Source organism: Ciconia boyciana, chromosome 6, assembly GCF_034638445.1.
Source record: "Ciconia boyciana chromosome 6, ASM3463844v1, whole genome shotgun sequence".
Classification (NCBI taxonomy): domain Eukaryota; kingdom Metazoa; phylum Chordata; class Aves; order Ciconiiformes; family Ciconiidae; genus Ciconia; species Ciconia boyciana.
This window is the reverse complement of record NC_132939.1, coordinates 18,786,953-18,803,528: the sequence shown is the minus strand read 5'-3', so window position 1 is coordinate 18,803,528 and position 16,576 is coordinate 18,786,953. Positions and strand designations below refer to the sequence as shown.

The 16,576-nt window shown below is 51.0% G+C and overlaps 1 protein-coding gene across 2 annotated transcripts in view; it reads left to right on the top strand.

The window, feature by feature from the left end:
- The window catches only part of LSP1 (lymphocyte specific protein 1), a 51,069-nt gene that overhangs the window by 21,695 nt on the left and 12,798 nt on the right, over positions 1-16,576 (top strand). For both annotated transcript variants that reach the window (XM_072865611.1, XM_072865612.1), the window contains exons 2-7: positions 4,725-4,877; positions 8,307-8,396; positions 11,547-11,742; positions 12,742-12,870; positions 16,098-16,141; positions 16,305-16,386. In XM_072865611.1, coding sequence (XP_072721712.1) covers positions 4,725-4,877; positions 8,307-8,396; positions 11,547-11,742; positions 12,742-12,870; positions 16,098-16,141; positions 16,305-16,386 — 694 coding nt within the window. The remainder of the gene's footprint in view (positions 1-4,724; positions 4,878-8,306; positions 8,397-11,546; positions 11,743-12,741; positions 12,871-16,097; positions 16,142-16,304; positions 16,387-16,576) is intronic.

Here is a 16,576-nt window from a genome sequence, read left to right as displayed (position 1 = left end):
TGGGAAGGGGAAGGTCCCTTGCACAGGTTTCTGGCATCTCCCTTTCCCCTAACCTCAACAGTGAGGCAACAGCGGGATGGCTGCCGGGGGATTCAGGGTACCCTTCCCAGTTCTTCTCTAGTTCATGCAGCCCCATCTCTTGTGGGTGGTATTTTCAGTGGTGGTAGACACTGTTGCTTTTGCAGGTGATGGGAGCTTTACCCTTGATAGCAATAGGATTTGCACTGGGTCCACGGGCTATATGCCCTCTGGGAAACAGCAGCCTTCATGCCAGGGGTTGTGCATGGCTCCTCCTAAACCCTGTTCCCAAAACCTCTTCCCCCGTGAACCCTGGCTCTGAGGGGCAGCCTACCCGACGCAGGCAGTGACCAAAGTCAACACTGTCCTGGCCCGATACCCCGGCGAGCTCAGGAGACAGGAATGTCCAATGCACTGGTAGAGGGTTCCTGGGTTTTTCTGGCGCAGGTCTGCAAAGTCCAAAGCCTCTGGGAGGCATTTAATTTTCCTTTCTGGAATTAGCTTTAGTGCTGAAGGTTGGGTTTGGGCCAGCAAAGCTTCCTTTGAGCTGTCGGCTGTGCAAAAGACTCCTCGAGTCTGCAGCGTTTCCCTTAAACGCAGCTCATCTGGTGCCAGAAATTTGCCTCGCCTGAATATTATAATCTCCTCAAGTGCTGGTGAGGAATTGCCCAAAGGAAACGTGACCTTTCCAGCAACGCTGGCTTGTCTGGGGCGGGCGTGCGTGGCCATGTGGAACGGTGCAGCCTGTATCGTTGTTCTGGGGGAGGAGGAGGTGTTTTGTAGGGCAAATGGAAATAAAACCCCTCCCTTGGCTAGGGGTCCGGAGGGAGGTGAAGTCAAGAGCTGGATCTGAAATGGGCAGCCAGCCCTGGTCAGAGCAGAAGTCTGAGCATCCCAGACGTTTGGCAAGCTATGACTTTGTAGCCAAAGCCGAACCGAGGTGCTTTCAGCCCTTACCTAGACCTGCAGGATCTCCTCAGGGAGAGATAAACCCCTTTCACAAAGAGCATTTTGCCCCAAACCAAGACCTCCAAAAGCTGTTGGCAGACATGTAGGGACCGCATAAGAGAAACAACCCAGCCTCGTGATGAGGTCTTGCTGCAGCAAGCCTCGCCCACGGCTCCTGGCTGCCGGGGCAGCAAAGCGGTCTCTCCATCCTCCCTTCCTTCTCCAGCCCCCCTAATGTTCGCGTGAATTTCCTTTCACCTTGCAGGAAAACCCCTCTGTCCAGGCAGGTGACTGGGTGCAGGAGTGTAGCACACTGCTCATCTTGCAAGTCTTCAAGCTTCAAGTCTTCTTGCTTTCCATTTCCCTGTCCTGTGTTGGGTGAAATGAAGTGGGGAGCTCTCAGTCCCACCGGCAGCTATGAGCCTGCTTCTTCCCAAAACTTCCCCAGCGTAGGACTGACTTGGGAAAGTGCTGGCTGGAGGTGAAGGCAGAGGTATGCAGTATCAGCCCGATCCTGAAGCGCCAGGTAATTATTTCTAGAAATGGGAAAGATGGTTGTGCAATACTGCCATGGACTGAGCACATTGAGTTACTGAATGTGATTGTGAGCAATTAGAGCAAATGGGAGACCATGGCCCCTTCTCAGAAAACGGAACCGTTTGGAAATTAAATCTTTCCACCTTTTTGCTTTGAAAGGCAATTTACCAGCTGACCCCCTCTTCACACTGATGAAGGCTTGGGCTTGTCCAAATTGAAATGGCACATTTGGTTTGCAGTCCAACAAACCCTTGTAGCTGATCCAAACACAAGGACTTTGGCAAGGTTTAGTTTCTCATTTGTTTGGTTTTTTTGTTTGTTTGTTTTTCACTGAAGACAAATGTTTGTGCTGCTAGGTCAGTCGAAAAGGAATCGTCCTTTTCCCTCTGCTTGTTGGTGTGGCTACTGAACCCCAAAGCATCACTTATTAAGCCTTGCTCTGCCACCAGCCTGTTTGAACAGGAGAGAGAGCTCTGAATCCACTAATAAACTGGTTTTAGGTGTTTGTTGGAGCGCAGTGATATTTCTGAACCCAGGGTGAGTGGGGGCTCAGTGGGAGCTTTATCTGCAGCCCTTATTCCTGAGAGGAGCAGGTATGGAGCTCCCAGCATTGCAGCCCTGCTGCAATGCTCAGTGTGTCTCAGCTGCGTCCCAGTGCAGCGGTGGGCAACTCAGAGGCCAGTTTGCTCTGCGGCAAAGGGAGCTGGGAAAGACATTTCCCTGCTTTTGCAGAAAAATCCTTCTCCCCAAAACGGTCGCCCCCGGCGCTGTCCTCAGCCCATTCGGAGGATGCAGGGACAGAATAGCGAGCCGGTGAGGTCATGGGGAAAGAGTTAGTCATATCCAACTGGGAAGGGGAGAGGGCTGCCAACCAACATTGCTCTCGCACCGTGGAAAGCTTGCGTGGTTTGGAGGCCCGCCCCCCCCCAGCTCCCCTGGGTACCCCAGCCAAGCCGGGGGCTTGGTGCAGTGTGGCCTCTGCAGTGGCTTCCCGAGGAGCTGGAGGAGATGGGGAAGCAATTAAATTGAAATCTGATTTGTTCTGGCATAGACATGGACCTTGCTTCTCGTAACTGGGGCGATCTGGGCGAGCGGGGGTTAAGAGCCTTTCTGAATCAGAGACTATCTGGAGCTGTAGCACAAGGGAGGGAGATCATGGCAGGGTTTAATGAATGACTTCATTTATATATTAAAAAAAAAAACCAACACAACAACACGGTGGCTTCCTGCCAGGCCCACAGACAAGGGTTTCTATGGGAACCTGGGGGAAAACAATAAATAGGAGTGTGGGACAAGTAGGGAAGGGAGGAGGGAAGCCCGGGCTCTGGTCCGGGTCCGCTTTGTTCCCCATGGAGAGCAAGGTGGCAAGGGGTGATGAGGGGGGAGAAGGAGAAAGGGCAGCTGAATTTGCTGCTTGCAAAAAGACCCCACCCCAAAATAAGGCAGGCAGTAATTATTACGTGGCAGTGGAGCGGTCTCTTAGCTGAGTCCGGGATCTGCTTCGTTCCGTGCTCCCCCGTGGGCTCAGCAAGGATAGGTGACCTGTCTCCATCTGGCTCCACATCCCGGCTCTGCTGCCCTGGGGGAGATGGGAGTTTGGGAGGGCGGGGAGGTTTGGGAGGTGACTCCCAGCTTCCTGCCAGGGTGGTGGTGGGACCACTCTGCGAAGGGATGCTACTGGGGCTAAGCTTGGCGGTCCTGCTGGTGCCACATGGTAAAATAGGCTCTGAGTCATTCTCCCTGGGAAAGGTTGACAAGGTTTGCTATTAGAAAAGCAAAATTTTTCTTGAACAAAATGTCTCTATTAATCCCATTTTTTTTTTCCTTTCCTTTGCTGGGAGAGTGGGGGCATCTGTCCTGAACCTCAAATGAAAACAGCATCTTAGTGAGTTCCTTGGTGAAGTGAAGCCTTCTCACATAGTTCATAGTCCAGGCAGTGGGCAAAGCCAGGCAGGCTGGCAGAGTGGCACTTCTGGGGCAGCTGAAACCTGCCCCTTGTTCACTCAGACTGGGCTGAAACAAGTCTCAACTAAGGCATTTTTGTTTTTTTTTCTTTTTCTTTTCCACAAGCTTTTTGCCTCAGTCAACTGATGTCACACCGCAGCTCCTACTGCGCAGGTTCATCCTATAGGGACTGCAGTCCTTGGGGTGTGCCCAAACAGCGTGGGGAGACACAGGTCAGGCTAGGTCCTGCTGCTGGTGGGAGATCGCTTTCCCGACTCCCGTGTTCATGCCTTCCACAAGAGCATTTCTGTAAATAGGCTTGCAAATGCCAGGCGAAACAGCCTTCGTGGTCTGTTTTGGACCTGGCCGAGCCAGGGGTGAGTGGGGTGAGGGAACACCTGCCCCAGCATCTGCTCCAGCATCTGCCCCGGCATCAGCCCTGGGTACCACGAGTCAGACCTGTCCTGCTCCGGCTGCCATTGCAGGCCCTGTGGGTTAGCGGTGACCCTGCCACCATGGTGCGTCCCTTTCTGCCTGCATCCTGGCTGGTGCCGCAGAGACCGGTCTTATCAGCGGAGGAAGAATGTGGCAGCCACCTTATCGCTTCCTCGGGGATGCGAGAGGCCATTCTGCTGACAGAGGTGTTAATATCCAGCAGCTGAGACGTCTGGGAGAAGCCAGGGCAGGTTTTTCCTCTCTGCAGGGGAGGAAGGAAGCTTGGCAGGGCAGAGCGGGACACAGCCACTGCCCTCCACTGCTGTTCCCTCTGCTCCTGGTCAGGCAGGAGCAGCTCAACTGTTTAAGGAAACTCACCCCCAGGATGCAGATCTCATCTTCCCTGGGCCAAAGCTTGAGATGGAGGTGTGGGATTTCTTGCAGCACTGCAAGACCCTTTAAAAACCCCTCCTGGGGTGCAAAACTGCTTTGCAGGGAATGGTGCTTCCCAGTGGGCTTCCAGCCTGCGGGGAGGTGGCTGGTCTGCGAGAAGGGGGATACACACCACATCTTCCTCAGGGGGCGGGGGAGAAGTCTCTCCTCCACCTCTCTCCCAGTCTGTGTCCCACCTTATCCTTGCACATCAGTCAGTCCTGCTGTGGAGCCGTGCCGATGGAGGTGGGGATGCCACTTCGAGGACCACCACTCATGGTGGGAGCGCTCCTCTGCAGGAGCCCCCCGCTTGCTGGGTGGGAGCCCAGGCACCTCAGGAGTGGGCATCGCCAGGTTTTGCAGGCGCTGCCCGACAGTCTTAAGGATGGGTTTTCCCTCTGGCTTGGCAGGCTGACAGCGCAGTGGAGCGTGGAAGACGAGGAGGAGGCAGCAAGAGAGCGGCGGCGGCGGGAGCGGGAAAAGCAGCTGAGGTCCCAGGCAGAAGAGGGCTTGAATGGCAGCGGCTCCTGCTCGGAGAGCGCGGGTCCGGCACAGGAAAACCAGTAAGAAATACCCACGGATAAATCTTTCAGTGACATGCTTTCTCCTTGCAGCAAAACCCTCCTGCATCCCTGGAGCAGGTGTCTCTGTTGTTTGGGGTGGTTTGGGGAGATGGGGAAGTTCCCTAATAGGTTTGGGTTGGGGGATTTAGCCCAGACTAACAAATAGTGTGTTTCTAGTTTGGGCAGAAAAAGCCAGAATCCCTGCTTTGCTCTTTTTTCTGGCTGGAGGCTGGGTGTTTTACTGCCCTGAGAGTTTAAACTAGGACAGCTTGGGTAAGACTGAGTTCATGCAGGGAGTCCCCATCACCAGGGATTTCAGTGCCTGGTTAAATTTCAGCTTGTGAGTCATCGTACGCCGAAACTAATGGGAGTTCCTGATACGTGCGAAGACAGACACGTGCCTGAGGATGTGACACAAAACCCTGGGCAGATCATGGTGCTGGCGGCCAAGCGAGCGATCATGTCTCCCAGCCAGGCTCCCCACTCCTCCCTCTGAGGATGCTGCCCCGGCAGTGGGGAGCATGGAGCAGCTCCTGAGCTGGTGCAGTTCACAGCTCCAAGGGTTAAAGTTAACTTGATGCTTTAATAGGGCAGGTCCTAAATGGAAATAGCTCAGGAGGCATTTATGGAGATGCTGAGCTATCTGCTGTCAGAGAGGAAACCCCTGGAGAAGGGATAGGATGACCAGTCACGTCCCCAGCATCCCACCTCAGCATCCCACTGCAGCCTCCCCATGTCCATGGTTCAGCAGCCCAGGTGTTGTGCAGCACTGGGGCTGGCACAAAAACCAGTCTGCGCTCTGAGTTGCCAAACTCTGTCTTAAAGACGCCAGTCTTCCCACTATTTATGTGTTCAACTAAAATATATTAAACACAATGGGAAAGTGGTGGCAGGATTTGGTATTACAGTCAGAGAGAAGCAGCAGCTTCATTTTACTGGAAAAATAGCAAAAGCTCTTTATAAACATCTATTTTTTTTAATGAAATGATAAGTTTTTTTCTCAGATACTTTCAAAATTATTTGGGACTTTTTGTTTTTTTTGTCTAAAAGCATCATGAAGAAGCTTCAAAGTCTTTTGTGGAAATACACCCAGTGATATTCTGCAGACAAACCCACTGCAGTCTGCCCTAAAAGCAAACAGAAGATCTGGAAAGTAGTAATAATTGTTAGCTTTTCCAAACCCCCCCTTCACACGGGGGCTGGAAAATAATTCTTAAAAGTCTTTAAAACAGCTGACAAGATCTCTGGTCTTTGCTTTACCAGGAGATGCCGTGAGCGGCCTCGGGCACAGAGTAGTGTGCAGCAGCCTCAGTAACCCAGCTTGCGGCCTCCCGTCCCATGGACATAGGCACAGACACACTGCTGACCCCATGGGACCGTTGGCAGTGCCCAAATTTAATTGAGTGCTTAAATGTCAGTGAAGGGGGCAATGACAAGAACTCCTAAAATGAGGGGTTTTGCTCCCTGCTCCGCGATGCTTGAGCTTGCTGGGCCAGGCTTCACCGGGAAGGATGTTTCTTCTCTGGCCATCCCCTGGTTTCTTATGCAGCTGCTGACAGCCACCTGGGCTTGCTCATGCAGCTGGGGTCAGCCCTGGCTATTAATCTTCTGAAAAGCTTTGCTCTCTCTTGTGTAAACACTGCCCCCTCCTTCCCTCGGCTCTTCCCATGCTGGGACTCATCCCATCCATGTCACTCCTGTTTGTGCAAACCTGCCTTTGGCATTTCCTTGCACCAAAGGGACAGAGTGAAGCTCCTCTCCTCCCTTCCCCCACAAAAAAAAAGAGAAATAACCCCTAAAATGGCAGGTTTGCAGAAAAGACATGCATAGCCTTGAGAACCAGAGGGATGGACATCAGCTCAGGCGGTGCTGATGGGCTGTGCTGGCTTGGTGCTTCCCCTGGGGCTGGGTTTGCAGAGGGGCACAGGGAAGCAACCAGTTTTCAAACAGCATTCGGCCAGTCTCCCTTGCTCCCTGGGAGCTTTTCTGATAGCTTGAGCACACATTTGTGGCCAGGGCCACAAATACTGGAGCGATTCTGCCTTGGGCATCATCAACACTGCAGCTTGCCTGAAGCCCTGACCTGGGACTCAGCAGATCCATGGTCCTGTCCTAGCTCTGCATCAAATTTCCTGAGCATTGTCCTGGGGCATCCACAAGCTACTGCTACACATGCAGTGGAAAATAACCCAGCCTGGGCTGCGATGTCCTAGACCAACATGGTATCACACTCAGCAGTCTAAGGGGATGCTGAAGCGTGGCAGGAACTGGGCTGTGCTCAAACTTGGGGCTGAGCAGCCGTTTTCGGTGTGCACCCCCACTACCCTCCCTGGTGAGCCTGGCGAGGGCATGTGTTTTTTGTAAACCCTCAGTTCCTGCAGTCAGTTCAAAATGAGAATCCTGAATCTCAGAGAAATGGCCCATATTTCAAGCCATCGGGGTCATGGAGGAGGCTAAGCATCTCCTGACACCTTTTAAGAGCCCAGAAAGGCAAAGAAAAGACTCACACACATTTACTATGTATTTTGAATCTCTGAGTTTTAAACTAATCTGTGGGTCCCACATCCTAATTCCCATTCCCAGATGACATGACTGCCCTGCATCTCAAAAACATCTGTGAAGCCACCTCCTCAGGCCAATGCTTGCAACGTGGCTGCCCACCTAGGACCCCCGGCCAGGAGGCGATTATCCTTGCAAATGCAAGGAAAGAAATGGGAAAAAAAACAACAATCCCTGTGCATGGCCAGCCTGCATCTGGTGCCAGCAGCTGTGTGCCCTAGGAGGGCTGCGGCTCCATACAGCAGTAGGGTATTCCCAGGCGGGGAGTCAGAGTCATGCAAGTGCATGTGACTGGCTCAAAGCTGTAGGGGAATGTGAGGATCCAATCCAGAACTTGAGCAAGTGTCCTGGTCTTTGGGTATTCACGCCTTCCTCATCTAGAGATCTGTTCAGGCCAACTCCTGCTGATTTCTTTTCTATGGGGCTGCATACAAACGTAGGACAAGCAGCAACTGAGTTTGAAACATCTCTGGTCCGAACAAGCTAGGGCCAGCTCCGGTGCAGAAGAATACCATGGACTTTTTGGTTTTGATGTGCTGCTTGTCTTTTGCTCTCCTGTGTGTGGCCCCAGAGACCAAGCAGGCAGTGGGGTGCTCCTGCTGAAGACATGGAGTGGCTCCTTCTTCCTCTCCATCTTGCAGTGATGCTCCGAGAGACCCCCTTTGTACAAGGGCGCTCCTGAGCACGTGGCAAAGACATCTTTCCTGTAATGGAGGATAAGGCTTCAGGTGGGATTTGGGAGCAGTCAGAAGAAGGAAGATGCACTAGCTGGAGGGAAAGAAGGATGGTATCAGGCTGGGGCTCTTTCAGGCCAGGTTTGGGTTTTTTTACATCTCTCTCATCCTTATTTTCCTTCTTGCTGTGTTTCAGCTATGACTTTAAGCCATCCGGGACTTCAGAGCTGGAGGAGGATGAGGGGTTCAGTGACTGGTCCCAGAAGCTTGAGCAGCGCAAACAGAGGTGAGTAGGACACATCCAGACCAAGGGGAGGGGAACCAATGTGCCCAGCAAAAGGACCATCCCTGAGGAGGGGCAGGATGGGTTCCGCACTGCTGGGATGGATGCTCTCTGCCTGCCATTTGGGCTAGCAGGGAGGAACAGGCTCAGGGACTGCCCCGGGCTTCAGGGATGTTTGGATTGAGCTTTGCACTCCAAGCAACGGCAGCCTGCCAGAACGCCTGGGTTTGGAGGAGTGACAACAGCGGATTTAAGCCACCTGAGCTGCTGCAGGGGCTGAAACAGCCTCTAACATAATCCAGGCCAGCCTAAAAGCTGTTCTAAGTTATTGCTGCTTCCTGGCTCATGGCAGCATAGTGGGTGTTATGGCCCCAGCCCACCTTGTGCTTGACTCCTCTTTCAGCGGGGGAAAACATGCACCAAGAGCCCTAAGAGGTGCTTGTGTGCCAGCTGTTTAGTCCCCATCTCCCGTCACTCTCCCCTTGCTGAGCTGAACCAAACTCCTGCCTTAACCACTTCCCTTGGACACCATCTACCTGCATGTGAACTCTGACTCAGCTCTCTCGGCAGCTTGGTTTTATAGGGAATTTTACACTGTGATGACACAGCCTCTTCTTTACCCCTGAGACTGAAAAAATGCCTAAGATTAATATTTACTGCTGAACAAATAAATAGAGCTCGCCTCTTTCTTACTCTTTTCCAAACACTGCAGCTAAACCACTCTGCGAGCCCACTCTGTGGGCCACTTTGCAGCCCCGACTCCACAAGCATTGCTCAAGCACCTTGCCGTGGCACTGATTATCACATCTGTGAGAACAATTAGAAATCAGTCCCATCTGCTTTTCTGCATGCTGCCTCTTTTTCCGCCTCCTTGCAAAGAACTTGTCTGGAGAGAAAGGCTGCTGCCATTCCCTTCTTGGCCTTCAAAAGAGAATTAGCTGGAAGGGTTGCATTACCCTCTCCAGAAATTGCTCCTTGGGTTTTTATGTGATGCTTGTGTTTATTCTGTAGTGGGCAGGAGAGTGCTGAGCAGGGGAGGTGGCACCCATGGCAGGTGAAGCCCATCAGAGAGGGGTGGTGCTTTAAAGGCAGTGGCTGTAGGTGAGCAGGATTTTGGCTGGAGGCTGGCTGGGAGAGGCAGCTGAAAGGGCTCAGACCTTGTGGGCTTGCTTGGAGTGGGCTTTTTGCAAAAGCTGGAGTTGCTTCCTAGCAGGTGGCTGTGCCCTGTAAAGTCCCTTCAGCAGCTTTGCCCTTTTTCCTTGCTTACGTGCTTCACCCAAAGGACAGGCTTGGAGTGTGGCGTGAGCCCAGGTAGGCTGTGTGTCTGGCTGGGATGCCCATGCTGTGGGCAGGATTTCCCAACTCCCCTCTCTCCTGCTTAACTGAATATGGAACAAACCCTGGTTCTTCCTGTGGAGGATATTTAGGTGGTGGCTATGACTGAGGGGATGGAGACAGTTGCTCTCCCTTGGATGCAGCTAAAATGGCTTGTGCATCCCCTGAGGGCCTTGGTGCTAAGGCATGTTTTCTTTTTGGTTCTGGTTCCCCACTTTGGGGAGGGAGATCCATACTCCCGCAACTATCAGTGGCATACAAGAGGTGGGAGCTGGGTCAGACTAGCTGCCTCCTGTACAAAACTGCTGGGGTGCAAAAGACATCCTATAGACTGTATCATATCTACTGGCCTAAATTTTTAATATGAGCTTGTACTTTAGCTGGAGGCATTGCTGGCATCCTGGTTAAGAGAAACTAGTTACCTGGGGTATAAAACCTTCAGAGCCTGTTTGCTGTTGTTGACTCTGCTGTTGTGGGAGGATGATTAATAGCAAGCCAAGTGAGCCAGCATATGCATCAGCTTTTTCCCTATGTGGTCAGTTGGGAGGGCTGGATGGTGGCTGTCCTGTGAGCTGCCTTCCCAGCAGCGGAGAGGTGGGTGGAAAAGGATTGCTTGAACTTTTTTTCATGTTTTGGTGCTGGCTGGTGAGGCAGAAGTGGTGAGTCAGCCTTTCACTTTGGCAGCTGCCTGCTAGACAGTTCTCTAGCCTTGCTGTCACAAGCCAGGTGATTTTCTAAGAAATGGGTGGGAAGAGAAAGCTATTCTCTGGCCAGGGAAAGATAGCAATAACATCTTGGTGCGTGGCTGTGAACCAGTGAGAGCTCTGGCGTTACGTGCTCCCACCGACTCTGTGCCCAAAGGCATGGACTGCTCTGCTTTTGCAAAGCTGATTGCTTAAATGTACTCCTGGGTCTCCTCTCTGCAGCCTTGGAGACCTGGAGGAATCCTCTTGTGCAAATGCCGTTGTGGTTTCTTTAACCTAAGCCAAGGGGTGACCCTGGCTGCCTTGGGACTTCTTTGTTTTGCTGGGCAAAATGAGTAGAGGTATCATTTATTCTGGTGGGTAAAACTGAGGCTTGGTGTCAGTTGTGGATATAGCATTGCCTGGGAAGCACTGTGCCTTACAAACAAAAAAACCCTCACGTGAGTGGCTGTGCAGCCTTGCCCTGCAGTTTAGCTTCAGCTAGGGAAAAGGGGGATCTTGGGAAGCACGTTCATGTGTCTTTGGTTGAACCCTCCTCCAGTGAGAGGCTCTGTTAACATGGAAGATAAGTTAAGGGAGAGGAAGGCTGTGTTTGGTGCTCCATGTTGAATTGATGCTGGGAACCATGGGCGCAGCGTCAGATCTGTGTTTGTGTACCAGGACCACAGAGCATGCTGGCTGGCCTGGGATTTTGGCTGTAGCAGAGCAGAGAATTGAGCCAGCACCACATCACGGTGGTAGTGTCCTCTCTGCCTGGGGTCCAGGCGGAGGCCAGGACCTGGTGTTCAGGCCTGTCTGATCTCTGTTTTCCTGTGCGTCTTGCCCACGGTGAGGCTGGAAAGGTGCAGATACCTTCAGGTCTGCCACAACTCTTAGTTGAGCTGTGTCCCTGGTATTCAAAGTGTGGGTGTGTGATGTGACTGCTGTTACATCTGGGTGCCTGGAACTGGATGGGACCATGGAAGTGGCCATGAGCCCTGGTGTAAAACACCCAGCAAGTTGTAGGCTTGGAGGAGTGATAGAATTGGATTTCTAGAGGTTTGAGGCACCTGATGGTGTCTGTAGGCTCATAACAACGTGTTTTGCTTCTTTGACCTCTCTCCCCCACCTCTAGGTCTCCACGACAGTCATATGAAGAAGAGGACAGTGCTGTGAGGGAAGCTGAAGTCAAACTGGAGCAGATCCAGCTGGATCGGGAAAGCCTGGAGGAGATCCGGGAGGAGAATGTGGTTACTGGGGAGGAAGAGAGGCTGTGCCAAGAGGAAGAAGGGGTCCAAGAGCAGGAGGAAGAGGAGAGAGCCGAGCAAGAGGTGGGATCAGGAGGAGCTGACCTTCTCTTCACAGGGCTGGTGGGAGAGCTGGGGCTGGGGGCTGCTCTCCAAGAACTCAGCTCACCATTGCTGCTTACCCAGCTGGGTGTTGAGCCCATGTAGACAACCTGTCATGGCATAACCTGGGGCTGGTGCCACTCTTGCCTATGTTCCTTCTTGGGGTCACTGCAGGCAGCCTCTGCCCTCTTGTGAGGGTGGTGTGTTTGCTTCCAGAGCTTGTGGTGGTTTAGTTATATCCCTGCAATACCAAGAAGGAAAGTGCTACTATTTCTCCTGTGGTTTTGTGGGCAGTGAGTAGCTCTTCAGGAGAACTCAAATCTAAATTTTACTGCTTGTTTTTCTCTCCCCAGCCTTTATCACACCTTTGGAGCACTTTGGCTTGATGTATCTCTAAATCTTGCATTGCTCCCAGCTGAGGTTTTCTTTCTTTGCTCTTCTGATGAGGTAGACAAGAGAGACAAAGCTGGAACTTGAGTTGCAAGTCCATTAGGGTGACTGAGCTGCAAATATCTTCTGTTGTAAATGGATTTTGACTTGCTGAGGCTAGTATGCTTTTTGCATTTGAACTCTGTGTGTGACTCTTTGTGTGTGACTCTTTCTAGCCCTTTATTCTAAAGACAGCTACTCTCTCTCCTTGTGGCCTCTAAATGAGAAATGCACATTTTCCTATCTCAATAGTGGTAAGAAATCTTTATTAACTGATTCAAGGACAACTTTCCCTATCATTTTGGAACCCTGAACCTGCAAAATTTATCTTCTTTTTTTTTGTCTCCCCTCCCCCCCTCCCCCCTCCCCAATTAACACATGAGCTTCTTCCTGGATGTTTCAAAATTAGATGATGTGAACTCAAAGTTTCTGTGCTTATGTGTTTGTTTAGTGTAAAGCAGGAAGCCTGGGAGACAGGGGAAAAATCACTTTTGTTGCATAGTAAGCACTTTGATCAGCTCACTTCCTGGCTTGTTCATTTTCTGCACTCAGGAAAAGAAGAGAAGGAGAAATGAAGAAGAAGAAGAAGAAACACCAGAAAAACGCCAGAAGGCCCCAAGCCCTGCCAGCCTGGAAGAGGAGGAGCTGTGCTCTGACCACACCGCAGTGTGCTCCATGAAGGTTTGTGTTCCTGGGGCCCCTCTGGAGGCGATGGCAGCTATCACAATAGAGCACCTAACTAATGATGAGGAAAGATGGCCCAGGGCTTGTGGTAACATAGGGTGTGAATCCTGTTATCCCACTCCTGCTACAGGCTGGGACAAATCACTTGATCTGTTTCCTTCATCTTCCTTGGTTGTCAGTTTCCTCTCCTCCTGCTTTGCCTGCTTGAGCTGTTGGAGGCTGTAACTGCCTCTGTATACTTTGCCAATCACCGTAAATGTCTAAAGTTCATTGAGGACTCCAGGGAATATTGTAATACTGAGAAAGATGCCTGTGCTTTAAGTTTGTGAATTTTGTCAAAGATGACACATGAACTTAATCAGAAAATGAAATTTCCCTTCCCCAACACCCCCCCCCCCAAAAAAAAAAAAAAACCAAACCAAAAACAAACAAAAAACCCCCCAACAAACCAAAAAACCACCAACTTGAAGCACTGGAATTTCCCTATCTTACTTAAAATAAAATCAGAAAGTATGACTTAAGTTTTTTAAACAAACTGGGATTCTTGATCTCTGAAGCATTGTATCCTTCCCAATCACATCTCTCTGTATTGAGGCTCTTGTGAAACTTCCATTTTTAACACCACCTGAATTGCATCTCATGACTTCTTTTGCATTTCCTACAAATCCTCAGTTCTGTGCATGTGCTTTTAAATACAATAGCTACAGATAAGTGGTTTCTGTAGCAAATGGCTTTTTGTCTTTGTAAGCCCTAAGCTTGTTGATTATAGCAGTGAGGGAAACGGTGAGGAGCCCGGGTAGCCCGTTAATCTTCTGTTGGTATTATCTTTCCTTTTTTGCATTTATATCTGTGCTATTTGCTTCTTAGTCAATATTTCCTGGATGGGGAGGATTGTATGAGCACTTCCTCTTGCACCAGTAAATAGACTGTAAGAGGAAGGTTTCATCATCTACAACCATCAGATTCTTGCTCTTTAGGGAGAAGCCTTTTGAAAATCAAATAGAGAGGGGAGAAGGGGTGGGTTTGGATGCAGGCCATGCGCTAATGTTAGGTTTGAAAAGCAGGGTGGGGGTGGCCAAAGCATATCCCCTGAGTGGGACCGGTGGGGAAATGGGGGAAACACTTCCAGTGCCTCTTATGTGCTGAAATTCTCATCATTACAACCCCAAAACACACATAGCTTCCTGACCTGAGCTTAACTGCTGCTGCTAGGATTAGCCCAGGGAAAGGTTTAGAAATATAGTCTCTGTGTCTTATAACGGTGATGTCAGAGCTCACCAATACACAAAGCCGAATGTAAAGCTGTTCAGGAAAAATATGAGCTTGGGATCTTTCCAAAGGAAGGAGGTTCTTTACACCCCAGCTAGCGGGGCTTTATGTGAACACTAAGAATTAAACACGTTGACCACCAAGAAGGTGTTTTGGCATGGGATTGCTCAACAGAAACACTGCCTGCAGTGGAAAGACGAGAGCATCTGCAGCAGGCGGTGAGCTCCCCTGCCACCTGTGGCTGGTGGAGGCCAGGTACACATCTGGGGCAGGCAGATGTTGGGGTGCAGCGTGATGGGGTGTTTGGGGTTCAGAGGACCAGTGTGGTCTGGGGGCTGAAATGGATGTGTGGTGGCAGGGGGGAAGCCTTGTACCAGCCCTGTTTTTGTCCCAGGCTGCTTGTGAGCTCTGAGATTTGAGGTTGGCTGAGTGAGCAACTGTGGTTTCTTCTGGCCTTTAGAAAGTGCTTTGGACCAGAGAATTGCTGAGATCTGCTGTCACCTACAACCTGTTTCTAGGCCCCTTTGTGTTTAACTTGATGCTCATTTATGACCTTTTGGAAGCACCTGTGGGTGGTTTGCATCTGCACAACATCTCTCCGGCAGGGTTGGCAAAGCGTTTTCCTATTGATATCTTACCTACTTGTGGTTGAGAAGCTGAGACATGGGCAGGGATCTACCCGATTCCCCTTTCAGGTGCTGTTATACCCCATGAGGTGCTAGCCTGCCCATCAATGTCCCAGAGGGATGGGCAACCGAGTTTCTGAAGTCACGGCTCAGGCAAGCACCAATTCCTCCAGCACTGAGCAAAGGAGCAAGCTGGCAGCAGGCGGAGAGCCTGCCCAGCAGAAACTGCTGGCTGGAGGGATATCTGTCACACTGCTGTGTTGGGACCCTACAGAGTGACTATCCCTAGCACATCTCTATTAGCCGGGGTTGCACTGTTTGTTGGTGGTTGTGCTCTTTTCTAATGGGCCTTGTGCTCTTGGGCACAGGTGTTAAATGTGTCCTCTCTGTGACACTGTCTTGTCTTCTGCTTAGCTAAAATTTAGCACCAGCATCCTGAAAGTGTCTTAAAACGAGCACTTAGCGCTGCTTCTTATCTGCTAACTTGGTAGGTGATGGTTCCCATGGCACAGGCAGCAGTATACAGGGAGAGAAGGCTCCTTGTTACTTGGTTGCTGCTCCTTGGCTCCATAGGAGCTGCTGTTAAGAAATAGCCTTCCTGTTGACTTGAATGTGATTTTCTCTCTGTGTTCTTGTTTTCTGGGGCATGAAAGAGCTGTGAGGTTTAGCAACATTTCAGCTTTCCTTTGTTCAGTGGCTGTGAAGTGTTTGCTCTTCCTGTCTTGGCCAAAGAGTTCTTGCATAGGAGCCTCTTGTGCAAAACTCTTTTTCCTGATGGCTTGACCTGAAGAGCTGCCTTGCAGGTGGCTCCATGTGCTGACTTGCCCTGTCTGTGTGCTTCTCTGGTGTGGATAAGCCGTGGTGTAACTTGTGCCTGTGCTCCTCTCATGCTTGGCTCCTCTTCTGCTGATGTGGCTGGCAGTGCCTGTAGCTTTCCCCCTTGTCTTTGCACACTTGTCACTTTCTCTCTTGTGTCTGGCTGGGAAACCAAATGTCTGAGGGATACCTGGTCCTTGAGCAGGGAAGATGGTCTTGGTTGCTGTTTCAGCTGTCAGTCAAGCTGCACGTTGTTGGTTTGCCCCTGAAACCTGGCAGCTGCTACTGAGCACTGGTGCTTTTGGTTGGGATCCTGCTCACCTGCCTTGGAAAGGAGAAGGAAAAGGGATGCTCAGTGTGGGAACATGGGACCGAGTGAGGCATTTCTAACCAAAATCTGGGCGATGGAGCAGGGAAGAGAAGTGTTTGAACTATGGTCAGCCAAGGTGACCCACATTCATCTGAGGTCTGTGGAGAAAAGTAATAATCTTCATCTTCTCTCTCACACTTTAGATCACGGACAGAACCGAGTCACTGAACCGCTCAATAAAGAAAAGGTATCTCTAGCGTTAATGTGGGCCTTGGGCTAAAGCAGGTCCCTTCCTCCAAACAGAGGATGCCAGAGGGTCCTGCTGCGGGTATGGGCAGGAGTGACAGGCTGCCTGTGGCCCTCAAAGTCTTTCCTTCTGCCTCTTCTTAATCCTCTTCTTGCTTCTCCAGTAACAGCATAAAGAAGACCCAGCCCTCCCTCCCTGTGTCGAAGATCGATGACAGGCTGGAGCAGTACACACAGGCTATTGAGGTGGGCTACTGTGTTGTTTCTTTGTCCGCACCTTCCAAGGAGCCCTCTTTGCCAGGCGTTGCTCTCTCACCATGCCTCTTAGTCTCACCATCTAGGAGGTGACAACTGAATCATCTCCCTTAGATAGGAGCAGCCCTTTCTCCTGTCTCTATCTCCCTTCACAGCATAAAGTAGGTTTCTTTAGCAAGCT